This window comes from Tyto alba, unplaced genomic scaffold, assembly GCF_018691265.1.
Source record: "Tyto alba isolate M040663 unplaced genomic scaffold, T.alba_DEE_v4.0 Super-Scaffold_2, whole genome shotgun sequence".
NCBI lineage: Eukaryota > Metazoa > Chordata > Aves > Strigiformes > Tytonidae > Tyto > Tyto alba.
In genome coordinates this window covers 9,438,749-9,459,444 of record NW_024881282.1, presented here as the reverse complement: position 1 = coordinate 9,459,444, position 20,696 = coordinate 9,438,749, and the positions used below count along the sequence as shown (strand labels likewise).

Below are 20,696 nucleotides of genomic sequence, written 5' to 3'. Positions count from 1 at the left end.
CATAGTACTATATGTATTTATTGTTCCCCTGAAAGGGGTTATTTTTTATATAACTCTATTTTTAAATGAGGGTATATTTACCCAGTAGTAAGTCTTTTAGCCTTCTTGATTGCATATATAACTTTCAGGATGTGAAAGCATGAAGTTTTGAATCCGAAAAGACAGTGGAACAGGCACCACTTCCCTGCACACCCAGTCGCACCGAGGTTCACAGTTCGGTGGAGACATCTCTAACCTTCCACAGTGCCCATCGTCTGCATACTGGTTGCTGGACGTGCACGTTTTGCATGTCGCTAAAGCTTCCCCCTCACGGGTAGGACTTCCTGTGGTTTTTGTTGACTGCTGCTCTGTACAAAGGGTCTCAAAGGCCGCACAGGTTTTTGGGGCCCACACCCCATGCAGGACACCCTATGGTTTCTCAGCTGTGGCGTGTGGCTGCTGAGGAAACTGAGTCACTTTGTGCCGCTAAACCTGTGGCCTCGTCCTCTGCAGCTGCAAGGTACTCACTCGCCTGAAGTAACAGCGGCGACCAACCCCGGTGGCCTGCCCCGCTCGGGGGGGGACTTCTCTTTGTAGGGAGCTTTCAAAGGGACTTGCAAATTCTGCAAAGGGACTTTGTCTTTGCAAAAGACTTCCTCCTTTACAGAGTTCCAAAGGGACTTCCAAAGGGACTTCCAAAGGGACTTCTTTGTGGGAACTCATAGTCTTACTTGACATGGTTCGGCCTTGTAGTAGCAGGTGCAAAGAAACATAAAGATAAGGAAGCTGCAAATTAGCAACAAAACCAGACCAGGCCAGCCTTGAAGGACAATATATGCATGAGAACAGGACTGAGTTTGCACAGAGGTAAGGGTCAACTGGCAGACACAGACTACGAGCCTTCATCTAAAGACTCTTGACAACCACCTGAAGATGACAAGAGACATTAAGATATGCTAATGAGTTCCCATAAAAGTTAAAAATGTGATAAAAATGTAATGAATATGTATGATTAAGGTAGTATAAATGTTTGCTGATTTTTGTCTTTAGACACACACATGAGGAGGAGCTATGCCCTGCGTGTCCGGCTCTGTAATGTCACTGTGGGGTTGGGACACACACACACAGACACACAGACACAGAGAGCCTTACACACACACACACACACACACAGAGAGCCTCACACACACACACACACACACAGAGAGCCTTACACACACACACACACAGAGCCTTACACACACACACACAGACACAGAGAGCCTTACACACACACACACAGAGCCTTACACACACACACACACACACAGAGCCTTACACACACAGACACAGAGAGCCTTACACACACACACACAGACACAGAGAGCCTTACACACACACACACAGACACAGAGAGCCTTACACACACACACACACACACACACACACACACACAGCCTTACACACACACACACACACAGACACAGAGAGCCTTACACACACACACACACACACACACACAGACACAGAGAGCCTTACACACACACACACACACACAGACACAGAGAGCCTTACACACACACACACACAGACACAGACACAGAGAGCCTTACACGCACACACACACACAGACACAGACACAGACACAGAGAGCCTTACACACACACACACACACACACACACACACACACACACACACACACGAGAGCCTTACACACTCACACACAGGGGGCAGCACGCCCCACCTCTGCCGGCCTACAGACCCAGGAGCACACCGCGGCCTTCCCCCCACCTCACACTTCCCGCCACCCAGCCCCAGCGGGAGGCGCGGAGGCCCGGCCCCTCCCGGCGCGCCGCGGCCGTCCCGGGGCGGGCCCGGGCCCGGGGGCGGGGAGGTGGCGAGGCCGGGCCCCATTTCAGCGGCGGGCGGTCGGCGGGAGCGGGGTCATGGCAGGGCGGGCGGTGTGGGCCGGGGTGCTGGTGGCGCTGGCGGTGCTGCCCGCGGCGCTGCGGGCCGACACGCCGGCCAACTGCTCCTTCGCCGACCTGCTGGGCGCCTGGCAGCTCCGCGTCTGGCGGGGCGGCGGCCGGCACGGCAACTGCTCTCAGGCGGGTGAGACCGCGGGGCGGCCCGGCCCTTGCCCCGCTTCCCCGGGGCCCGCCCGGCCTCGCCCGGGGGTGGGAGGGTGTCGGGTCCCCGGGAGCCTGAGCGACGGGGCTGGGGGGAGCGGGGAGCGGCGGCTCCGCGCCCCGCGGCCCTGGAGCGGGCAGGGGCTGCGGGGCAGCGGCTTCGCGGCTCGGCCGCGGCCGGGGGGCTGGCTCCCGTGCAGGGCTCGCCGGCGGCTACAGGCAGAGAGAGCTTAGTTCGAATTAATAATTAATTATATGAAAGATAAAAAAACCCAATAATATTATTGACTTTTATACTCCCGTTAGTCTGGCTCTGGTGGGTGACCACTGTGGGTAACCATGTCACTCTTCTGCATAATTTATTTTTTTGTGTGTTTTTGGTTGTTTGTTTGTGTTTTTTTTTTTTTTTTTTTTTTTTTTTTTTTGTGTGTGTGTTTATTTTGTTTGTTTGGAGTTTTTGTCTGTGTGTGTGTGTGTGGTTTTTTGTTTGTTTTGATTTGGATTCAGCTAGGCCTCCTCATGAGCACCACTGGCTCATGCTGGTTCATGTCTTGCTCCCTTGCAGCCCGCAGTTGCCTTCCCCTCTCAGCTCAGCCTGTCCTGAAAGCGGCTTTTCCCCAGCAGCAAATTGGGGCTATGCGTCTGGGTGACTCTTGGCCTGCCACTGGCGCTGAGAGTTTGCTGCAGAGGGGGTGTGATGGCTTCAGGAGAAATAGAAATATCATCTCCATTGAGGGGATAATAATAGCGGGCAGTTATTATTTGATTATTGCATTTCAGTATTATCAGAAAAACAGATACTTTGCCTCTTTTGAAATCATTTGCTTTCTGTTCAGGTGAGGCAAGTGGCTGGTTGGAGCAATGGAGGTGAGGCCAGTGGTGGAGGGAGCCAGGGTACTGGTATGAAGGAGCTGGTGTGGCTGAAACCTGATCCTGGGTGTTTCAGGGGAAGATTTGCCACTGCAGACAATGCCTGAGTGACACAGCATCTTGTGTAGCTGTATAGGAAATTACATTTAAATAAGCTAATGTTTCCTAGTAACAGCTGTTTGGTGCTGTTGCTAATTAAATGTGCAAATATTGTCTAGCAGTAGAAAAAAATGAGCATGTAGACTGACAGGTAAGTGAAGTCCCTGAAGTGTGTTTGCTTGATGCCTTTTTGCAGAAGACTATTCAAGGAGTGTATTTTAGCATCTTTGGGAATAAAATAAATGTTACAATGTTATTTGTACTAGTTTTTTGGTTTTATCTCTTCCACGCAGTAATCATGAAATAACGTTTGTAATTCTTGCAGGGCCTGTGGAAAAAACAGTGCTTGTGAATCTTCAGAAGTTACATGTGGCTCAAGATAGTCTGGGCAACTATGGTTTCTTCACTTTGATTTACAATCAAGGCTTCGAAATTGTGATAAATGACTACAAGTGGTTTGCATTTTTTAAGGTTAGTTAACTTGATGTATTCTGCATCACTGACTGTTGCTAAAATGTCTTGTAGTTAGGCTTCTCTAGTCCCCAAGTTCCACAGTGAAGCAGCTATAACACTTTGTTATCTTCAGCTCAAAGGTTTGCCTGGATTATGAGATACAAGACTTTGTTTTGGTTTTGTTTTGTTTTGTTTTTTTTTTTATGTAAGAAAACGGTTATTCAGGGGCTGTGTAGGGAGCAGAGGGAGGGAAGAGGTATTTATATTCCACACTGGGCATTATCTGAAAAATCTTTTATGGATGCTGCTGCTTTCCCTTCTGGGCATGCTTAAAGCAATTGAAGGCCTTCATGAACCTAACTCTCCCTGTAGCCTGGAATTTTTGTTCTTTTTAGTTCTTCTTCCTGACACCATGGACCCAAGTGAAATAGCAAACATCATTGATCACATATTGAAGGAAAGATAAAAGCAAAATGCATGAAGACTTTAGAAAAGCCATATGTTCTCCTTGCTGATGATTTCTAGGATCTTTAAATTTATTTCCACAATGCTACTGTAATACCAAAGGAAACTTTCTGCTGCCTATAATTGTTCTTTTGTGGTAGTACTGTTACCTCCATTTCCTGTTAATGACTTCAGATCAAGCTGAAAGCAGTGCAGGTAGGCAAGTCTTAGACAGGAGAAGACCCACTTGCCAAGGAGTGCTCTGCTGCTGTCCTGATGAGTGGCATTATCAATCTGGAGGGTGGCTGGAAGCATTTCTGCAGGATGACTTTACTACCTGGGAGACAGATGTTTTGCGCAGCAAGACTGCTCAGATAGTGAGTGCAGCCCTCAGCAGGATCAGTGAGCGTGTTTCTTGGATGTTTCAGAAAGCATGATTTTGTGTCTGGCTTCAGGTGAGCTAATAGTAAACACCCAGGCCTTGTCCAAACATAAAATCACTGAACCTTGGATAGTAATAAGAAGGGTGAAGAAATTACTTTTGCTTTAAATTGTCTTTCTGGGAGCCATTGTAGATGGCTTATTTCACAACAGCTATTTTCGAGTCAGTGTTTTCCCATGTTAACAAGAGTGAGTGATCCACTCTTCCAGGAGAACTGTAATCCTTATTGAATTGAAATGGTGTATGAGGCTCGGATTTAACTGCTGCTTCCTCCGTGCAGGTTGGAGCTCACTTAACTTAAGGGAAAGGGCTGTGTAGGTTGTTTTACAAGACTAATGGTGATGTTGTTTATATGCTCTTTGTTGTGGGTTAACACCCAGTGGGCAGCTAAGTACCAGGCTCATTCTCCCTCAGTGGGATGGGGGAGAAAATCGGAAGGGTAAAAGTATGAAAACTGTGGGTTGAGGTAAAGGTAGTTTAATAGGTAAAGCAAAAAGTGCATATATAAGATTATATAAATAAGGAATTCATTCACTGCTTCACACCAGCAGGCAGGTGTTTACTGATTTCCAGGAAAGCAGGGCCTCATCATGTGTAACTCTTACGCAGGAAGGCAGAGACCATGACTCTGAATATCCCCATTTTATCCTCATTTCCCCAGCTTTCTTGCTGACCACAATGCTGTATGGTCTGGGATATCCCTTAGGTTAGTTGGAGTCAGCTCTCCCTGCTCTGTCCCCTCCCAGCTTCTTGTGCACCCCCAGCCTCCTTGCTGGTGTAAGAAGCAGATGTGGGCTTGATTCTGTGTAAGTGCTGCTCAGCAATAACTAAACCATCCCTGTATTATCAACACTTTTCATCACAAATCCAAAGTATGGCACTATATGAGCTACTATAAATAAAATCAACTATCTGTCAAAGCTAGTGCCATCATATAACTGTAAACTTCTAAAATAAGAATGCTTCTGGATAAGACAGGGTCTTATACTTAAGCAAAATCAAAGTGTGAGAGAGAAATACGTGATTGACATTCTCTCATCTGTATAAAGTAGTGACACTAAATTGACAAAGTAGGTCATACAGCAAAAACTACAGACATGGAAGGGTGCTCTACCTGGGCAGAATTACTCTGAAAGTTCTCAGGCAGGGACACCTCTTTGAGCTTCCCTGCAGTGGGAGGGCCAGCCTCAAAAGTGGCAGGAGTTGCTGCCTCTGTGAGGATAGTGGAGCACTGTCTATTGTAGTATTGTCTGTGAACTCAGAAGAGATGTTGACTCTGGCAGGTGGAATTCAGCATCATTACTGGCCTTGGTGGATTCATCTGACGGGAAATATAGTTGAACTAGGGGACTGGGAATCCTTAGACTGATATTTTACACTGAAATGCAGTGTTACTTTACAAGCCAGTATGGTGAGCAGTTGAAACAAGTGTTGATTATCAAGCTAATTCTTGAATGTGAGGAATTTAATCACAGAAACAGTGAGTGGCCTGCTCTGGAATGTGAATGAAGCTGTTAGGCATCAACTTGAAGAGAGCTGAGAGTCACTGAAGTCTCTAATGCTGCTATCTATACCTTGTGAAATACATGGCTGGAAGATGAGCACTAAATTAGGTGATTGATAAACGTTAATCTCATGTACTCCTGTGTGTTTATGAAAATGTAAGTGCATTGATTTGCAAGAGTACTCTTAAACAACATACTAAAACTGTGTTACAGAATAAATCAGGCTGGAAGGAACTTCTCGAGGTCATCTGATCCAACTTGCTGCTTAAAACAAAATAAGTCAAATATACACCTGAGCAGTAGCAATACACAATAGCTTGAATTTCATGGCCATGAGTGTGTCTTAGTCCTTTGTAGGCAAATGGATTAATTGTTAGTTTTACAGTTGCTTTTGGTATTGAGAAATAGCAAACTTGTTTGGCTTATTGTTCAGTAGTAAGGATTCTATCAGCAAGACATGCTTAAATTAAAGGCTTCTTTCCTTAAATATTAGAGAGGATTAGAGCCCAATTCAGTTACCCTCTCTAATTTTGCAGCTGTAAAGGAAACAACAGATTACTGAGATGCAAGTATAATGGCTGAGAAGCATGAGGAAATAGCACAGCAGATAGTACATGCATTTTTTTTTTGCTGCAGGCAACTAGTTTATTAGGCAACAATTTGCAATATTGTCTATCTGCAGAACTGTTATTTCACAATTGTCAGTGGGGACTTGAGGGGAAGAAGTGGTTCCTTATGAACTGCTTCAAGTTGTAACATATTTCTATATGCCTATCTGTTTACTTTTAAAGAAATAAATACTGCATTATATAAGAAACATAAATACAAAATATCTAGTCCTTGTATAAACTGAAAATGTGATTTCTTTTATCAAATGCAGTTAATGCTATTTTAGGACTTATTCAGTCATTTCCTACTGTAAAGTTTCTAGGGGACAGCTAATATACCCTGATCAGTGCATGCTTCAGTTTTTGAAGAATGATTGTGTATTATTTAAAATACTTCTACCATTTGCACCTAAAAGTGATGTGAACATATCAGACTTCACTTGCTTAGTGTTGGTCATAATCTAGAAGAACTTGGAGTAAAATAGGGTAGATGAGAATGTGAATCGGAGAGGGCCCTCCTCCCTTGAAATGCAGCAAGAGGAAAGCATAAAAGCAATCTTTTAGAATATCGCTTAGCCTTGATCATTATTGAGACTGTAGAAAGTCATTAGACAAAGTCCCTCTGGAATTCATGGGAAGGAAGAATTACTTTGCTGCCAGTCTCTTGCTTTACAGAAAGGTGGTGCAGAACTAATATGTTTAATATGGAGTAATTTGCTATTGTTTTTACTACTTGATAAAATTACTTAGTTTCACTCTGAAATAACCTTCCAATGTGAACACTGTTCTTGAGTTGCCACTTGATCGTGGAATAATTTTTTGGTTCATGGAGCAGCCATAACACAGAAAGACTTGTACATCATCCATGGCTGTGGGTTTGGGCTTGTCAGGAAAGTATTCATTGCTTAAAAGCTACTCATAAATTTCAAGTTCTGTTTATGTTGCACTAAAGTCAACTTATGTGGCTAAAATACCATCATGGTGACAGGGCAGATAATGCATCCTGATTTACCTACTATGATGCTTTAACACTTTCCTCATATTCTGCCACTGAACAGAGAGGATGTAGTTGCTAGGCAAAGTGAATGGCAGTGTCTAAGCCAGCCAATACAGTACTTCATGTGTTTCAAGCATAGAAATGGAACTGGTGCTAATTGAACTTCCAGTGTATTTTTGCTTAATGTTAAAGAATGAAGCTATTAATTACTAACAAGAATATTGTGGGCTTATCTAAATGGTGGCTTTATCAGAGCAACTGTACTGTGTGGATACAGACACAGCATGTCTGATGATGCATGTTTCAGTGAGTTTTTAATAGCCTTTTGTTCATGTGGCTTACTAAACAGACACCTACTAAATTTTTTTGTAGGGCCTTGCTGCCTTTACAAATTATTTATTCTTTTATGGAGGGGAACTATGGGGAAATTACTTTCTACACCGGAGTGAATTGGGTGAGCTAATAAATGTATTTTTCCCTCAGTTTGCTTTAATAGCTTAAGTAAAAGAGCTCTAACAGTGTTTTATTTCTAACTGTTGTTGTACACAGACCTGTCCCTCAAGGCTTGCTAAGTTAAATGCAGCATCCTACTGCATTCTTGCATTCTGCTTCTCACAAGGTCTAGTTACTCTGCCTGGTGTTTTTTTGCAGCACAAGATAACTTGTTTGTTTTATGGCAAGGCTCTTTTTTCTTGATTAATTTGTGCTGCTGAAAAGTCCCTATACTGAACTTGGATGCGCAGTTAGTGTACTGACTCTTGGCAGAAGCTTGAGCACATGCTTCTGCTGGATGATATAAGGGTTCTGTAGGGCTATGCAAGTTATAAGGCTTTAAAGATACTTTTTTCCAAGGAATGGCAAAAGAAGTAGGAACAGCGTGGCATAAAAAGCTAGAGTGAGGCTGAAAGGAAGGTTGAGGCTAACTTGTTTTAATTATTTGATATCTTTTTAGTATTTAACATTAGGACTATCACTTTGAAGGGGAACAGTCTGGTAAGATTCTTGCTGTTTGTACCTTAAGCTAAGGGGTACTACTTGCAACTTTTGAGGTGTCCTCTATCAAAAAACAGAAATCTGGTCTTTCTTCATATTAAAACATTAGCACTACTTGAGCAAAAAAAAAAATTATTAGTAACTTGAGTAGTGGAATATTTTATAATCTTTTCCAGAATGACTCGGTGACATCTTTGTCACATCTTTTCCTCTCTTCCCCAGTGCCCACCAATTTGGGTAAAACCAAGGACTTCTGTTCTAAAATAGCCAGCATAGATAAGTGACATCAGTTCATGTTTAAATGTTACAATATTAAAAAAAAAAAACTGAATGCATTTTATTCAGTGTTGCTAAAATAGAAGTGTTAGAGTTGCTAATGCTATTTAATCATCCTGCAAATCAACTGAAACTAAACTATCTTAGTTGGACTTATTTAACTGGCAATGTGCAACTGCTGCTTCCCTAAAGTATAAATCTGAAAGCATAAATCTCTGAATTACAGAATGTTCCCTCAAGGAAAGAAAATGCATCTGTATTTGATATTTGTTTGCATTTTATATCAGGTAGGAAGATGCAGTCATTTGTTCTGTTAATATCTTCTGTATTTTGGTACAGTAAAGCATCTGCAAGTCTGCAATTGTGTTATAATTAAGAATGTAAAATGCTTAAGCACACTTGTAAATTTGTTAACAAATCAGTGATAAGTCTTTCCACCAGGCTTAACAGCTAGTCCTTCCTCCTGGAACATGAGATGTCTTATTGTCTAAACATTGCTTAAATTGGGAACAACAGATGTGAAAGAGGATGGGATGGCAGCCTGTGTATGTAGCATTGCTGAATCCCTGTTAAAATGCCGTGTCCAATAAGGCCTCCATCCTTTCTTGCATTCCTCTTAGGGAGATTAAAAACTTAAAGAAAGCTTTAAACGATTAATTTTTTTTTTTACCAGGACTAGAATTAAATATACAATTAGATTATGTCATGACGATCAACACAGGAAAGACTTTACTAAAAGTATACAGTACCAAAAAGCTCAGCTAGGTTCAAGTATCTAATAGCAAGCCTTGAAATTTAGGTACATAAAGCCTTTTAAGGTGAGTGTTGGAGTTCCTTGGCTAAACTCTGACATTAGGCAAAGTTACAGGTCTTGTCAGACTTGAGAAAAATATGCATTTGAAATAAAATTAAAGCTTAATATTTTCAAACATCAGAGTTTGAACTGTGACTGTAATTTGGGTGCCTTTAGTTCCAGATTGGTCAGATCACTGGATGGAGTTTACTTAATGCTGGAGATGTGAGCATTGGCTGATGAAATTATCACATGTGTAATGGCTGCAGTGGTCTTTTATTAACTTAAAAATGAAAACCATCTTAAGTCTGCAGAGGAATTATATGCAACAGTTGTTGGGAAGTTGCTGGTGGTTGCAGCTGTGTGTCTGTTGTCCTCCATGAAGGATGCTGTTCTGTGATGGGTTCTACAGATGTGCTGGGTACCGTGCCGGCAGCTTCGGTTGGGTCTGGCGTTATAATTCACATCCACCTGAGCCAGCAGTTGTTCATGCAGTGATACCTCACCCCTGTAGGACTGTTGATTGAGCAGACATGCTCGTAGTAGGTCCTCTAAAATGGGTGCAGCCAGATGTGCTAGATCTAATCTGTCAGAGCCTGTCTCCTAATGAAATAAGCAATGTTGCATGTGGTTTTAGCAACGAAATACTGATTTGATGCTGCACCTTCTGGTAGTAAGTGGATGGGTATCCTTGTCATGGCAGTGATGACTTTGCTATCCCATTTTAGTTCCTCTAACATGTGGCCCACTGGGGAGTTAGCTAGCTTGTAGAAAATAAGTGTAAGTATTGTGTTTTTTAAAGGTTTCTCCACCACTTCTCTACATCAGTGGCTCTCAATTCAAAGTTGGGAGTTGGCCTGGGTGGGGGGTGGGGGGAACAAATTGAGACCTTATGGGTATATTTTAATTTCCTAGCTGAAAATGGCTCTTGGAGTTCAGATTCCTTTATGTCATTGATGGCGAAGATCTCGAAGTCTTCATATACCTTTTTAAAATCCAGTTCAGTAGTAGCTTACAGTCAGCCAGTCTACAAAAAGATAGCTACAGAGGATTTGGATTGCTTAATTTTAGGCTTCTACACAGACTGAAATTAGTTTTTGTTTCTTATTTTGAAGCATTGCCACTGATTGTCCCGTCACCTCCTTCCTAGTTTCGCTGAAAGAACAGCATAAGAAACTTGCTAAATTCACTTTCCTGGAAGATAAGTTGCACAAATGGTGTGAATGCTTTTCTGGTTATCTATCTACATCTTAAACCCAATAAATTTAATCTCCAGAAAAAGGAGAGGGATTTCTAGGAGAAAAAAAGGCAAGTTGCTTTAATTTTCTAGTTAGCAGATATCTTCTTGGAAAAAAAGGCAATGAGTTAAGCCTGAAATCTGTTCCACTTGTTTTGATTCAATATAACTCCATTCTAGGCAGGATCTGCATCTGATTGTTGCAGGAAGCAGTCCTGTTCTTGAATAATCTTCAAGTATTCAGATTGAAGGCATATACTTATCAGGAATGGTTGTGCTTGGTCTGGTTTCAATCTGTGGCAGCTTTGAGATAAAGACAGCTAGGTATTAATTTACATTATCATGTAGAGCCAAATAAAGTACTCTCACAGTGACTTACTAATATAAAGTCAGCAACTTGTTGCTTTGGTAGTGTCTAGATTTCTAGCAATGCTCTTGTGAAGACAGTGTTTCTCAAGAGTCATCTTTGGACCTTGCCCTTGGTATTTGGCCAAGTGTAGTTATTCCCCATATCACACAGTCTTGCACAGTAAGACAAGATGAATAGAACAAGGTAACAGCTCAGCCTTCTAGTGCCACCATCCTGCTCCAGTCAGCAAACATACTTGCCTTGCTAGACAAGCAAGGGTGTAGATGTGATGCCTCTGCAACCTCTGCACTGGGGACAAAACAAATTCCCATTGCTCTAAAAGTCAGAGGATTAACATTTAATTTTATCCCTCTGACTGAGACTTAGTTATTTCACTGTGTTCTTCAGATTCCCCACAGAGCCTTGACACAGCCACAAACATCCCAGTCTGTTTTATTTACTTTGTTTTCCATTTTAAGGTGTTTCCGTTACTGTAAGCAATCACCTACTTCAGCAAAGAGGCTGAGAAAGCATTTTGTGCAATCGTAGCTACAAAATCCCTGTACCATTGTACATGTGCAACTCAAATGGGATGGGATTTATTAAAGTAATATTGGAGTAGGAAACCTGGACTCTAAGTGATTTGTATGATTAGAAGAATCAAGTTAAAGCTTTTGTTTTGTGGGGTTTTCAGGTTCCTGTGTAGCTTAATACAAAACAGACTTAACGTTAACCTTGAGATGAGTAAAGATTTTTGTTATTTCCCTGGGACGTTCTGCTGTCAAAGAATTGCTAATCCAGGAAACTTGCACAGCTGGGGAAAGTGTTAGTTCTAACTGTTGTATGAAGACACATTTTACTGAATAAATTAACTTATTACTCCTTTTCAGTGGTGAAATGAAGACTTGTGTGGCTGAATAAGGAGGTATTAGAACTTGGGACTTGAGGCTTTAGTAACACTCCCCTCACTGCCAACTTCAAATGAGTTGCTCTCAATGGATCATCATTTCTTATTGTCTCATTTTGATAGCTAAGGTGAAATGGTTTATTGATGCTCTTCCACCACAGCTCAAACTTAAAGGAGTTGCAGGAAGTCTCATCTTTGATTCTTTCTTCTAAAACAGAAATGTGCAATAGAGTTCTCCTTGAGATCACTGGCTGAGAAACTTGCTATCCTCCCTGTGTTTACTTTTCATGCTGCTGTGAGTCTTAGTTTCTCAAACTTTTTCAGTAGTCCAGGGTTTGTTTGACTAGTCACATATTTGGTGCAGGAAAGCACAGGGCCTTGAAGAGAAGGGTAAGTACTAATATACCTCTTTCATTTTGACTAGAAAGTAACTGTTGAGCCCAAGTGATTAGCACCTGTTAGTTGATACTGCTACTAATGCATGCTTTGTTGCTAAAAGTGCAAGTCACAACCTGTTCATCTTTGTCTAGCAATTTGATGAAAATCAATTTCTTTCAAATACCTAACCTTTTCTCTGTGCTTCTTGGTCTTGAAATCAAACACGATACTGCTTGATCTGGAATATAGGTTTGGCTACTTCCTCTGAAACATAGGCAAGAAGCAGCTACGTGTAGGGACTACTGCTATGCTACCAAATGCATTTACTCAACACAAGCATAACCTCTTCACATTACAGTACAAAAAGGAAGGTCAGAATGTAACCAGCTACTGTAATGAGACTCTACCAGGATGGGTACATGATGTACTTGGCCACAATTGGGCTTGTTTCAGTGGACAGAAGATTTCTTCATCTCCCTCAGATGCTCACATAAATGAGCTACCTCTCCAGAAGCCCAGGGGAAGGTAAGCAACACAAGTGACCTTTTACTGGAATAAAAAGTTTTGATAACTCTGCTTCGTGTTTCAGCTAAAACCATATGGACCAATTCTGTGACTGAGGGCAAAGTTAAAGCCAGTGATAGTGTTGGGAATAAAACTGAACGCACAAAGACAGAGGAAGATGTGCCAGTTGCATCACACAGATGCTCCTTCATTCTGCGGTGAAGGCCAATTACAGAACTGGCATATCTACAGATGATGATTGTATCCTTCTAGTTTGTCAGTCTCAAATTTCAGAAACCTTGCTTTGATCCAATAATTGCATGTTTCTTAATGAGTACCTAACAGGACACTCTTCCAGAGTTACTCTCTTCCATGTTCAATTTAGAGAACGCTTTTACTTTTCAATCCCAGTCATTTTCTTACTGTTTTATTGGTTGCTTTTGCTTGCAGACTTTCAAGCAGACGTTATGTGCACAACTTCAACTTTGTAAGCGCTATCAATGCTCACCAGAAGTCCTGGAGAGCAACAAGATACAAGGAGTATGAGAACTTTGCGCTGGAAGAACTAACTAGAAGATCTGGGGGTCTCTATTCCAGAGTTACAAGGTACTTAAGGACTTTCTTTTCCCATAAACCCCACTGCTGCCAATAATCTGTTGTATTTGTCCTGGCTTTTCCTAGCTGTGTTTTGGCTTGTAGTTCAGATGTTTAATCAAGTTTCAGGGCCTTCCAGCTTATTTTCATGGAGTGCCAATGTATCTGAATATATTTGAATGATTATTCTGAGCATCTGTTGTCTCGAGCAGTTGAAACAAATAGGATCATCTACCCTCTAATCTTGCCCAGTAACTTGCTGATGAATTCATATGTGCAGGGAAGAAGTGGGGACAGTCTCAGCTGTCATATCACATTCCTGTCTACCCATCGGCTACGTGCCATAGTCATGAGCTTCTGCTTGACCATCTTGGTTCCACTAGTTCATAATTGCAATTAAGAAGTAGTGAACATCATTCTTCTATTAAACATGAATAATTAAGATTTTCTGAGAAAATTCCCTGGTTACTTTGATAATTTGCCATGCATTCAACCAGAGTCCACTTTAACAGGAATAGAGTGAAGAGCATGAAGTAGCCTTGAGGTTGCCTTCAGGGTCTTGCAGATCACATGGCAGAGACTGGTAATGGGAATGAATGCACTGTCCTCTAATTTGAGGACTAGCATTCTTTGATCGGAAGTTTCCCTTTACAGCTGTTTTACCTTCTTTGTATTTCTGCTTTTTCTACTCTGATATTACTGTGGGTAAGAATGCTACTTTTCTAAACCATGTCAATTGTATGTTTGTCGAGGAAGGTCTTACAATGCCATAAAAATTTTGATTTGCATGGGATTATCCTATGGACAGAAGCCTCCTTGTTTTAGGTTACTGTATTTAAGACTATCTATTTGGAAGCTCTTTTGCACCATGCAGTGCCATGACAGTATTTTGCTGGCCCCTTTCATGCTTTCAGAACAGACTTCAGAGTCTGGTGTTTGTGAGTGCCACTTGATGCATGACTTATGGGACAAGCATCAGGTTATGTGAAAGCTGAATGCAGGAAGCTCTTGGCTGGCTGATATATGAGCATCACTTGGCTGCAGGTAGTAGATGAGGACAAGGAACACTCAATGCTGCTTCAATAGTCATAGTAAAAACTTGTTCCGGGGAAGTCTCCAGGGCAAGTGGGACTGCAGTTATTGAAGTGTTGATGTCAGTCATGTCTGTGTCTGCAATTAAACAGTGTGTAGGTGCTGTCAGTGCATGCTGCCTTCTGCAGTCAGATATTCTGCATACCTTGTGATGGCAAAGATATAAAATAGCAGTTGTAGAGTCCTGCATTGCTACAGTTACTGAGAGTTACTTTGGATTGGTTCAGAAGTATTTGACCTCAACAGCTTTTGGATACTTAGTAATACAGTTCCCTCGGGGAGGGATTTGAGTAGGTCCTGCATCTTGCTGAAACTAATCTCTTGAGACTGACACCCACTCAGCTGAGATGAAGACTATTTCAAATTGCTTAGCATGAAGTATGTGCAACTAGTGGAAGCTAGAAGATGACAGCTGAGTCTTACATGATTGTTTTGTTGCCTAGAGTGATGTTACTGAGAAGCATTTTCTCTTTAGACCAAAGCCTGCACCTCTAACACCCGAGTTGCTCAAAAAAGTTTCAAGCTTGCCAGAATCCTGGGACTGGAGAAATGTGAATGGCGTCAATTACGTCAGCCCTGTTCGAAATCAAGGTAAAAAAAATAAATACGCCAAAACTCTGCACGAATTGCTGTAGAGCTCCTTTGCACTTTTTAATTTGCTGTTAGTGAGGAGGTTTTGTCTAGTGTCTTGCAGTTGACAGATCTCATCTTTACTATGAGTAACCTGTAGAAACTGGGTGGAGTCCTGGCTGACAACACTATACCAAAATAGGTGGTGGTGCTGGCTGATCAAAGCAGCAATATCTCTTGCTGGAGTGAAAGCCAATTACCATAGTGCCCTGCATAAAGACAACTGTCAAGTTTTGTCCAAACGGTCTCAGTCATGGTTTTCTGCATGCTGACAGAACTCACATACATTTAATTCTTTCTGTATTTCCTGTGGCAAATTATCATGTAGCTTTAGTGAATAAACCCATGAAAATTTTTTGATGCCTCTAAATCTTATCACCCTGATAACTTTGAGTTGCTTAAGTGGCTAGTTTCAAGACACTATGAAAAGTGTGGACACCAATAAATACCGAACACTTGTAAAAGCTGGGGTGTTTTATATTTTTTTTTACTTGTCCCTATGATAGAGTGGTATTTAGCTTGAAGTATAGATTTAAAAGGATACTATTCTAGAACATGTTTATTCTATAGGGAGTGCTTTTAAAGCACTATGGTCTGAGATGTCTGCATTAGATGGTTACATATTAGAGGCCAGGTGTGGATTCAGTTAACGTGTCGCCTTCCCTGCTCCACCATTTTTAAATAAACTTGCACCTACTGGTAGCTACCTGATTGCAACTTGCAGGGGAAAGGAACAGAATATTAGCATGGTGGGGAGAGGATGACTTAAATCACTGGTGCCTCATTTATGGCTTAGTTCTGCCAGATTTTGTCAGCTGGACTCCTTGTAGCAGAAGAACTTGTGGGAGTTCTAGCTCACAAGCTGACACACGGCTTCATTAAAAGATGACAATAAGAAATGTAGGTGTGAGTCCTGTACGTTCTCCTGGTATGAAATGTGAATATCCCAAGGGCTCTTTTACCTTCCAAACAGTTGAATGCTTGGACCCAAACTTACCTTTTCCCCATTGTGTTGTTTCAAATTTTCTATAGGTGAGAACGAGTCTGTTACTTCCAATAATAAAGCTGCTTGCACTTTCCTTGTAATCTGAGAATCCATGCTAAATATGTTAACTGTCTGTGGAATATGCATTCTGCTCCATTAAATTAGAATTTGGCATTTAAGCTTTAAAACAGAAAAAGAACAATAAAACCAACACAAAATAAAACCTCCAAAAGATGACCTTGTGCAAAAGAGTGCTGACATACAAATTAAGTCTTGCTTATGATAACTTGTATGATGTTTTGAGGCACTGGATATCAGTGCTTCATTAAAATTATGGTATTAGAAAGTCTTAGTTGTATATCATTAAGATTATTAGATGACTAATTAGAAAATGCCATGTGGGAAAAGGCTGCAAGTAGTAAGATACAAGTTGTCTGGCATGTACAGAGAGAATCGTATGAATTACAAGAGGATGGCTTCTCAGATCTCACATGCTTGTGGTGTCACTGCTCTTTACATAAGGAGAAAAAAAACATAGCATCTAAAGTGGGTGAGAATGAAAAAGAAACCGTGCATTCTCAGTAAGGTACCTTGAGACTATGGCAGGCTTCATGCAGCTGCATTTGTCTTGGACTGTAGGATTTACTGCCAGAATATTAACATCCCTGTTAGCATTTCCTGTAGTCAAGAAAGTAAAGATTGAATTCTCAGGTTGTTCATGGAGCAGTAACTATATCTTTAAGCTTACAGATTTTGCCTTAGAGTGCAGTTCCAATTTCTTGCTGAGTTCTTTCTGCAAGTTTTTTCTGCAGATAAAAGTGGGTGAAAAGCCTGGTCAGCTGATTCTTCACTAGATGTGCTGTGTCTCCTCCTTACTGCTCATAATGTAACAGCCCTTTGCAGCAGAGTGAGCGGACTGTGATGTGACTGAAGCTGTAATTGCCTTTGGAAGAGAATTGGTGGGAAGTTGCAGAAAAGCAGCTACTCTTGCAGCTGTGTTGGCGCTCTGCTGATACAATGTGGTTGTCATGCCATAGGCCTCACAGGTACCACTGTGGTAGCAGGCAAGAAGTAAATTTTGCAACCACCTCAACAGGCTTCAGACTGAAATGACTGAGTTAATTGTATGTTTTACACTTTTGCATACAAAATGCAACAAAGTGTTCTGCAGCGTGGCCCATCTCAGATGCTGCGACTAGAGGAGGCACCTTTTACTACTCCAGTTTGACATGCTGAGCAAAGAACGTTTGTGTTCAGGCTGATTTTGACCTTTCTCTTCAGAGATATGTCTGAGTGAAGATGCAATTTCACAAAATCCTGCTTTTGTAATAGCTTTGCTTTTATACACCTGCACAGTTCAGGAGAAAGTATTTTGTTTTGTTCCTTAAGCCTCCCCCCTTTTCATAGCTCTGCAGTATTTGACTTTCCTACTGTGGGGATACAAAAGGAAATCGGGCACCTTGGTGACAATCAGTAGATAAAATAGGACCTCATCCAAGTAATTGTCTTCCCTTGTGATGCCTGTCATTCTACTTCCAAAGGTTTTTAATGTGTTACAGGAAGCTCCTATGGAGAAGAGGCCTAAAACTAGAAGCAGTACTAAATTTTGATGCAAAAGTAAGGAGACTTGACTGTCAGGAAACAGAGGGGAAATTAGGGTGCCTCAGAAAAGTCAGTGTAAAAATTACATGCCCTTGGGGAAATAAGGGGAGCTGGGATGAATCTAGTATGTCAAACCTTCTATTTAGAACACTAGACTTCCAAAAGTCAGTTATTTTAGGGGTAGCTATAGAGGTGGAACATTTTTGCAACTGGAAATTACAGCATTAAATCCATTGATAGGTTGAAATAATCTAGAACATTACTGTCAGCATTCACTTAAAATAGTTCATTGCCCCTTAGCATATGTGCTTCATAAATGGTTATAGTCTGAGGCAGTAGGTCATGAGCTTTTTCAGCCCTGCTAATGTGGTCTCTGTAAGTTAATTCTGAAGGAATAGCATAGTTTTTAAATGATACTACTGGAAAACACTGAACAGCAACATTTTGTCTCTTATTCTCAAATAAGCTCAGTGTTCCTTCAGAAGTTGTTAGAACTGTTTGTTATTAATTGCATGCTTAAAAACTAAATGTGTATTTGAAGTTTTTACTCTGTTAGTGTTCAAGTTTAATCACTGCCTGGTAGGTTTTGACTCTTCTCAGTGGACTCTTAGCAATAGCTGTACCTGAATGCAGGTGACTTGCCTTGTTTGTGTTACTGACTGCTCTTCATGGTTCCTTTTTTTCCTCTCAGGCTCATGTGGCAGCTGTTATGCATTTTCCTCTATGGGCATGCTGGAAGCAAGAATACGTATCCTCACAAACAACACTCAGAAACCAATTTTTAGTCCCCAGCAGGTTGTGTCTTGCAGCCAGTATTCTCAGGGTAAGTACACTGGTGTGTACAAAGACAAATTTCAGTAATGATAATGCTGCAGGAGAAGGCTGTATATTAAAAACTTCCATACCTTCCCCATCACCCATGGTTTAGTTTTTTCATAAAGCATCTGACAGGCTATATTTCATAGCACTTCTTGTTTTGAAAGAGTGCAGAAAATATTCCAGAGTTATCAACCAACCTTGCTGTAGGGCCTCATGCTTAGGATGTTACTGGATTTTAGGTAGATCTACTTGGGAGATGGGAAATATATAAGGAGTAGGGCTAAAAATGTAACTAAATTGCAATGCACGCCTAGAAAGTGCAGAATCAAATATCTTCCCAAAAGCATATTTAAAGGGAGGAGGAGCATATAGGGAGGGGGAAATAAGCAAAAGCAATGACTAAAGCTTTCCAAAGGACAGTGCCAGTGTTAGGACAGGTCTTTTTACTGCATGTAACTAACAGCTCTTCCTGATGGGGAATGTCAAGAGCAATTGAATGAGAAGGTGGTCCTTGCATTAGTGTTCCCAGTATAGCTCTCACTGAGGTGAATTTTGTCTTGTGTGTTTGAGAAAGCTGGCTATAGGTAACTGGAATATTAGGATTCTGGGGTCACTGCAGTTTGTGGTCAATACTGTATCTAAAAGTATTCCAAAAGATTTGAACAGGAGAGTCTCCCACCTCAAATAACTCTCTAAGGGAATAAGCAGATTTTTTTTTTTCTTTAGGTTGTGATGGTGGCTTCCCATACCTCATTGCTGGAAAGTATGTCCAAGACTTCGGTGTGGTGGAAGAGGACTGCTTCCCTTACACAGCCCAAGATTCTCCATGCGCTTTCAAGCGCAGCTGTTACCACTATTACACTTCTGAGTACCACTATGTTGGTGGTTTCTATGGAGCTTGCAATGAAGCCCTGATGAAACTCGAGCTTGTTCTGCATGGCCCAATGGCTGTTGCCTTTGAGGTTTATAGTGATTTCATGCTTTATAAAGAAGGGATCTACCATCACACTGGGCTGCAGGATGACTTCAATCCTTTTGAATTGACCAATCATGCTGTCTTGCTGGTGGGCTATGGTAGAGACCCAGAAAGTGGTGAGAAGTTCTGGATTGTGAAGAACAGCTGGGGCACATCATGGGGAGAAGATGGTTACTTCAGAATCCGCCGTGGCACTGATGAATGTGCAATTGAAAGCATTGCAGTAGCTGCAACTCCTATTCCAAAATTATAAATGCAGAGCTCTTTATTCAGTGCCTTGTCCCCATCCGTAAGAACATACTGATTGTTAGAAACTACAGTTAAAACATGTCCCGTCTTGAACAGGGCAGCTTTAATGAATTCTCCAGAATAGAGCAAAGAGTTTCCCTAGGTGAGAGGATGGACAGTCAGCTCTGCTCTGTGCACTGAAGACTTCCTCTTGAGCCTGACAGTAGATCACCTAGAATGCAATGGCTGTTTTGATAGCAGTGGTGATAGTTATTCATCACTGGATATACATCTTCAGTCACCAGTTGCATTTTCTTCCATGGACACTCTTGAACTTCAGGTCTCAGAGGGAAGCATCTGCTATGATAATCTGTAATTACTCTGGAAGGACACTGTAGTGCCTTACTTCTCAGAAATCAAGAAGTCACTGCAATTTAGAACACAAGTGTGTATTGGGGAAGGAGTGATAAATTACACTGATTAAAACAAAGTTTTAAAGCTTTAAGTGTCCTGCAGAAACTGCATGTCAAACACTTATGATATTAAAAATCAATTCTGCATTTCAGGCTGTTACTGAATGTTGCAGTTCTGGATTTTATTGCTGTGCTTTGCAATTGATCATCTCAGAGTTCAATAAAAGTTGCCTTCCACTGCTATACGAGTTTGTATTTGTGGAAGTAGTTGGTTCTTTCAGTGACCTGTCTAAGTTTTGAACTTCCTGTCAAGGACTTTACTTTAGCAGGATCTAAACTAGTGGGGAAAAAGAGGGTAAGAGGGGAGAAGAATTTAGGAATCATCCAGTTGAGGCCGAGATTCTCACAGCAGCA

The 20,696-nt window shown here is 41.5% G+C and overlaps 1 protein-coding gene across 1 annotated transcript; it reads left to right on the top strand.

The window, feature by feature from the left end:
- Positions 1-1,868: 1,868 nt before the first annotated feature.
- CTSC (cathepsin C) lies at positions 1,869-20,525 on the top strand. Its single transcript, XM_042792633.1, has 7 exons — positions 1,869-2,071; positions 3,383-3,528; positions 12,798-12,964; positions 13,394-13,549; positions 15,105-15,220; positions 18,538-18,669; positions 19,392-20,525. The coding sequence occupies exons 1-7, from the start codon at positions 1,906-1,908 to the stop codon at positions 19,892-19,894; spliced, it is 1,386 nt and encodes a 461-aa protein (XP_042648567.1). The 5' UTR covers positions 1,869-1,905; the 3' UTR covers positions 19,895-20,525.
- The last annotated feature ends 171 nt before the right edge of the window (positions 20,526-20,696 follow it).

Bases quoted from the DNA above. Each gene is read 5' to 3' on its own strand.
- CTSC (XM_042792633.1), top strand. From the start codon at position 1,906: ATGGCAGGGCGGGCGGTGTGGGCCGGGGTGCTGGTGGCGCTGGCGGTG. The intron at 12,965-13,393 runs GTAAGCAACACA...TTTTGCTTGCAG, and splicing joins CTCCAGAAGCCCAGGGGAAG to ACTTTCAAGCAGACGTTATG. The intron at 18,670-19,391 runs GTAAGTACACTG...TTTTTTCTTTAG, and splicing joins TTGCAGCCAGTATTCTCAGG to GTTGTGATGGTGGCTTCCCA.